This window comes from Copadichromis virginalis, linkage group LG17, assembly GCF_057382275.1.
Source record: "Copadichromis virginalis isolate Kocher_CV1m ecotype Utaka linkage group LG17, C_Virginalis_male_GT1.1, whole genome shotgun sequence".
Classification (NCBI taxonomy): domain Eukaryota; kingdom Metazoa; phylum Chordata; class Actinopteri; order Cichliformes; family Cichlidae; genus Copadichromis; species Copadichromis virginalis.
In genome coordinates this window covers 23,828,176-23,834,472 of record NC_140634.1, presented here as the reverse complement: position 1 = coordinate 23,834,472, position 6,297 = coordinate 23,828,176, and the positions used below count along the sequence as shown (strand labels likewise).

The 6,297-nt window shown below is 42.8% G+C and overlaps 1 protein-coding gene across 1 annotated transcript in view; it reads left to right on the top strand.

Annotated features, from left to right (window-relative positions):
- Positions 1–295: 295 nt before the first annotated feature.
- Positions 296–6,297, top strand: part of LOC146689462 (uncharacterized) — a 66,528-nt gene continuing 60,526 nt past the window's right edge. The window contains exons 1-2 of the mRNA XM_085436175.1: positions 296–445; positions 5,273–5,338. Of these exons, the coding sequence (XP_085292301.1) occupies positions 296–445; positions 5,273–5,338 (216 nt within the window). The remainder of the gene's footprint in view (positions 446–5,272; positions 5,339–6,297) is intronic.

Below are 6,297 nucleotides of genomic sequence, written 5' to 3'. Positions count from 1 at the left end.
TATTTGCCTGAAAATTTGTAGTGAGCTGAGAAGGGAGATAGCCTCTTTGTGCCCAGTGTCTCTGTTATTGTGTTCACCAAGGAAGCATGCCTGAGAGAGTTGCACTAGTTTAGCTGGATGGTAATTATTAACAGCCATAAGCTATTTGAATAGGCTGCATTTTTTCAGCCTCCCACAGAGAGAGGCTCTGACTGCAAAGTGTAAACGCATAAAACACCTTCTGGGCGAGTGGAGACGTTTTCAGGCTCCTTTTAAAGAGAAAATGAGTAAACTGAAAGCCTAGAGTTCCCTGGACATGTCTGCTGTGGAGAGAAGAGAAGTTTCGGAGGCTCGCTGGGAAATTAGACCTTCCAGAAATCGGGATTTCAAGCATCCACTGAGGCCACTGGTTCTGCCCAGGCATCCTGTCTGCACGAGCACCTGGCCGGCTGATGGCTCCAATGGGGTGAGTCCATGCATGCCCACCCAGCAGTAGTGGCCTACTGCCGCCACCGCCCACAACTCTGAAATCCCAAATGAAAGACACGTCAAATGCTGCTGAATGAGCCCCATGGCGAGAACATGAGAGGGAAGATCCGTAACACCCGGCACATCTGTCCACCTCTCTGACACTAATGAATGTTAAGTAGGTTAGCTGCTGGTGTGCCAGTGTCCCACCGGTCATTGTGGCCAGTGGTGGCAGCGGGCTGTGCTTTTGTCATGGTGCGCCAACCCCCCGTGATACGTCTAAAATGGCTCGACCACTTACTCCTGCACACAATCCTGACACCAATAGTCACCATATTGATCCCTCGTGCTGGCAGATTAAAGTATAAAAGGAGGTCTGTCCTATCAGCAGGGGTCTCCGCTGACTTCGAGAGCTCATTTCAGGGTCACAGAGTCCTCTCAGCCTCCTGACCCAGACCCTAAGTGAACACACGAAAACACCGGTGCAGGGCAGGACAGAAACCTTTCCAGGGATGAAGTCCATTAAACAGGATTGGTCAGATGCTCACATTCACAGCTCATTATAGCTGACCCCGGGCTCTTTCTCTTTCAGTGTGCTGCTCGTCTTTTCTATCTCTGGCTCTAACCTGGCCAAAGCCATGCTGAGGTGGTCACTCTCGCCTTTTGTTTGCATTGATAGCTCAGCCGTTAACTTGATTGTCTTCTAGACTGGATCGCCTCGTCCGTTGTGTTGCTTTGTCGAGTTCCTCGAGTGTGCTTTTTAAGTTTAGGGACTGTGCAGCTCTTTTGTCTCAGTGCTCAGCGTTACTCAGGCTCTAAGCCTGGGGTGAATTTCCTGAATAGATTGGAAACTGTCATGTTTTCCACTTGTGAATAATCTTTTTCATTGAAGAATGATGGACTTCAGATTGTTTTTAAATGACTTTATAACCTTTCCCAATTATTCATAATGGGCAGCAACAGTTCCCTAAGAGCATTGCTGATGTCTCCTTGATATTGTGTTAACGCACACCGGAAAACTGCCAAAATGTGAGGTGCTCACACTTGCTGATGATCAGTTATTCAGATCAGATTATTCCAGTGGAAGCAGTTAGGGTATACTTAGATTTATACTCATTTGAGGGTGTATTTAATTAATTATAAGGCCTGCTGAGGACCAGATTTTTTTTTTTATCATGCCCTGATCCCTAAAGCCTACTTTCTTTTTCCTATTACTCAATATGAATATACAGAATCTGTATATGACAAGACTTTTTGTACTGGAAGCTTTCTGCCAAAAGGTGGATTCTGTTCATCTGGACATCCACTTGTAGCCTTCAAGTTATTGACCAGTCATGCTTTAGCAATCTGTGTGAAAAAGAAAAGACTGATACCAAACTGAAAGCTTGACACCATAAAGTATTTCTGCATTTGTAAAAAAAACGATTGTCATGAAAAATACCCTTCAACACTTCCAATATATTACTAGAAATTGTGCCAGAAACCTTTAGTCTGATTTTTATTCTAAGGTTTGCACATGTACCACCACCCTAATGGCAGCTTGTTTACTTCCGTAAGCTACCTGCATTGTTCTGGGTAATTTGTGTCCTTGGTGCTGACCTCACGAGCGCCCAGCTCACTGTTCGATTCCTGCTCCCTTAATTAAATGCTGATTAAATGCCTATTAATGCACAATGACTCGCAGACGGGGTGTAATCAGGTAAAACAGAGTTAATAAAACATCCAGTGTGGTGCTGGGGAGAAAAGGAAGAGCTCCCCTGAGAAAGACAGACAGATGGCGACAGGAACCACCAGAGAGAGGACAAAGCAGAGTGGGAGAGGGGATAAAGCAAATACCAGCCACCACTTTGGTGATTAGTTCTAAATTGGTAATTTGATCTAACCGCTTCCACCTACTCATTATTGATAAGACAAACCATATTTGACCATATTTCCCCCTGCTGGCTCAGACCGACAGCACAACACTTCCTGTCCACTTGCCAGCCCACGCCACCCTACGCTCAGCAGTTCTGACAGGAAGTGCCGTGAGGTGGAGCGTCGACACACGCACAGTGGAAATCCCATCTGCCAGGAATCTCCCTAATCTCATCATCTGAACTGAACAAGGAAAAGAGGAGCAGCAATCACTTTAGACAAACCCTCTGTTGGGATTATGTGATGATGGGTCAAACGGTGACATCAAAGGCAGAGCGAGGACCGCGAGTAATGAAATTCTGTTTGAGCTAATAGACCACTGGCTTTCTTTTTTTTCTTTTGTCACGAGTTTGCTTCTTTGTTTGGAATGAATAACATGAAGACTAAATGTTTTCATCGATGAGTTTGGGAAGTGATTTCCAGAAATTTTTAAACCTTTCAGGAAAACACACGTCAGAGATGTTAAAAAAGTGATTTATGGAGCTATAAGATAAAATGCTGAGTAAATGTAAATTCATAACTTTTATCTGTAAATTTGTAAAGTAGTCTTTACCTCAGACTTGCAACAGTAATCTGATGACATTTGCCTTTCTTGGCCAGGCTTGATTTTTTTACCTGGCAGCAGAAAACATTAATTATGATATCAGAGTGAGGGGTTATCCTTAAATGAGATATCCATATTTTTATTGTTGGCTAGAGCAGCTTTACATGACTCACAGTTAAAAAAAAGAAGCTTCTTTATCTTGCTGAGGGTTTGGTGCAGCGCCTCCGCTCCTCTCTTGCTAGGATTGGTTTTCCAATATTTGGACTGAACACTGAAACAGTATATGATCATGAGGAAAAGCCTAATAGTCAACTTTAGTATGATCATTATTTTGACATTTATAATTTACATTAAGTTTTCTTTATGTGACAAATGCACATTTAACTAACAGCTCATTTATATACCAGGATAGCAGGATTTAATGAGCCTTTCAAGGGACATGGGCTTCAGAGAAGAATCACCTTTCATTTTGTGTTCTCTGTTAGTTCATTGTTTCCTTTTGGATTTTGAGAAGTGCTGAAGTTCATGTTCTCTATCATTTCATAGTTTCTGTTATAGGGTTATTTTGCATTTCCTTGTGCTCGCGAGTTTTGTTATTTTCTGGTGCTTTGTAATGTTTCCTTATTTTCTCTAGATCTTAGTTTAGTTAAAGGTGACTCTAGGTTTATTGGTTCCCTTTAGCATTCCCATTCTGTTCCTTCAGCCTCGTCTTTGTGCAGGTCTTTATGTCTTTCTTCTTCCTGTTCAGTTGTGTCTCTCTTCCTGTTTAGTTTTGGTGAGTGTTACTCTCTGTGTCAAGTTTTACTTCCGTATAATCATTTGTGTCTGCAAATTATTCCACCTCTCACATACCCTTTAAATGACACTCTCAGGCCGAGCTTAGGATCAGGACTTTTTCACAGTGGTTAATCCAAACCACACAGCAACATATTAATGACTAACCCCATGTTGTGGATGGCTTCATCTCAGAGGTGTCATCTGATAGCATTTGTCTCTTCCTGCTGGGGACTCTCAACAAATTAACCCTCTTACTGCATTTTCCCTATTCTCATGTGTTCATTAGTCTAACCACAGCTTTGTAGTTAGGCTTATATCACAAACCCTCCAAGCACTGTTCATATCCAGACATAGCGTTGCCAAAAAATGTTAAATCCATAATGAGACGCATATTTTTTTAAAAACTAACAATTCCGAAATTAAAATCTTTTTCTAATTGCATTTATTGAATAATAAAAACTGAACACGATGTTTTTTTCTGCTATGTGACTGCAGCCTCTTTTTTGTTTTGCCCAGTTTTCTCTTTCGGCTCATTTGATTTCTCTACATTTTAATCACAGGCCACCCCAGCCCCCAGCCACTCCATCCTCTGCTGTCTGAAAATGATGTACTTGATTTCACATTCAACGTAATTAGCGACAATGAGGTCACTGGGCCACAAGTGCCGTGATTTACTGAAAAAAACGGTTGTTTTTCCCCGTCCGTTCATTATTTGGCAGCAATTAAGGCGTCTATTAAGGACGAAGAGCTCGTGAGGTATTTCTGGCATAATGTGTGTAATCATACATAATGTGCTTTGTTGCATACAACAGGTAGGTAGACAAAGGAGGTAAAATGGGCCAGACCTGACGCTGCCCTCTAGCCTCTCATGGTGGCACTGAAGCTGTTTGAGAGCTCCGCAGCAGAGGAAATGGAAACACGCATCAACCTCCATTGTCTTCCTCCTCCGTGTGCCACTCTTGCCCCATGTCACCTACTCTGGTCTGGGGTTACAGCCCATGAATGAAGGGTGAATCCTGGGAGGGTCTGCTCTCCTGCTCCCTGCAGTGGATCAACTCTGGAGCTGACTCAGTGCTTCTGGGAGCTGCCAGGAGCTGCAAAGAGAGATGGATGAGCTGCTGGGAATTGGCTGGTGTTGTGTCTCCGGGTGATTGATGAGTTAACACAGTGCCTCTTGCTCCATGGGTCAAACCGACACATCGGGACCACAGGACCACCGTACTGTCCCAAGGAAGCTTTATGTTCGAAGAAATGAGGAGCAGACGTTCTGTACACTGAGCAGATGTTGGAAAGCTGGTTGTGTGGGAGAGAAGACTTCATCACAGAGTCCTCAGCTTCTCCTGGAGGTGTTTCACAGCAGCTCAATAATCAAGACAGAGGGGGTTTAAATATCTCCAGAGAGCCCACTCCCTGTGTGGCATTATGTGTTTTCAAATGCTTCAGTCATTGTTCTCAGTCCCAAGGCCTGTGGAGTTAAAAGCATTTCAACTCTTTCAACTGATCAATCTCAATCTGATAGATCTGTACTTAAATAAGCCGTCTTTCTGCAATCAATACTGTTAAATGTGACTTATTTTCTTTTTCTTGCAGAGACCCATTTATGTCTCTTTTGTCAGCAAGGCTATCCTGTGGGACAGAGGAGTCTGCCACTACACTGTGAGTGCCCAATTTTACACTTCGTAGCCACAAAGAACCTGAACAGATTTTGGTATTCTTACCTGTTGTTTTTGTGAGATTGTACAAGTGATCCTTCTAGCTTTCCAAACTTGCCATAAAATCATGAATACCTCCTGTTTATAAGTGCGCTCTTGTGAGACTAGATTAAGGGTGTTTCAACCCCTGAATTGTTTAATCCATTTAAATCAAACTTCATTTCCCCTCCTTGGAGCAGTTCGTTTATGCAGATGTGAACACAGTAATCGCACTTGTTTTCAACATGATCTGACGCCGATATGATCATAGTACCAGGTGTACATTACAAGTTTGAGCTAAGAAACTTCCTGTATGCTTTGTATGGAACAATGGATGCACAAAAGTCTGTACAGGCTAGCAACTAGCCATGAAACGAACATAAAGTCTCCATTCTCCAACAGTTCAGAACACAGCATCTTCTTTCTGTTTTTTATCCTCTGTTATTACACATCTGAGCGGATTAAACATTGTGACGTGGTTTGTGCTGATACATTTTGGTTCACTTGGATTTTTCTCTGTGTGAAAAGAATCCAAATCATGGTGAAAAGCGGCAAGTTTACAAACTCATCAACTGATTCGGACCAGAACAAATTAACTACAGGTGCCCTAAAAGATATAAGATAAGTCGTTGGAGTCGTAGAAAATGTTAAAAGGGTAGGTTTTGCCATGGCTCACAGCAGAATCTAATGTGTCATAGCATAACAGGAAGTATATTTCATGTCTGCATCACGTATTTTGCTCAGGCAACGCAGGGATGCACCATCGTGATGCACCATGGCTTTTCTCTGCCTAATGGGGCGTCCAGACGGTGGTGAGGTGGCAGCCAGAGTCCTCAGAAAATCAGTGACATTCAGGAACTTCCAGTGAAATAGATGCTAGGACTCAAGATTTCTTAACTTCAAAGCAAAGGTAGTGAATAGATT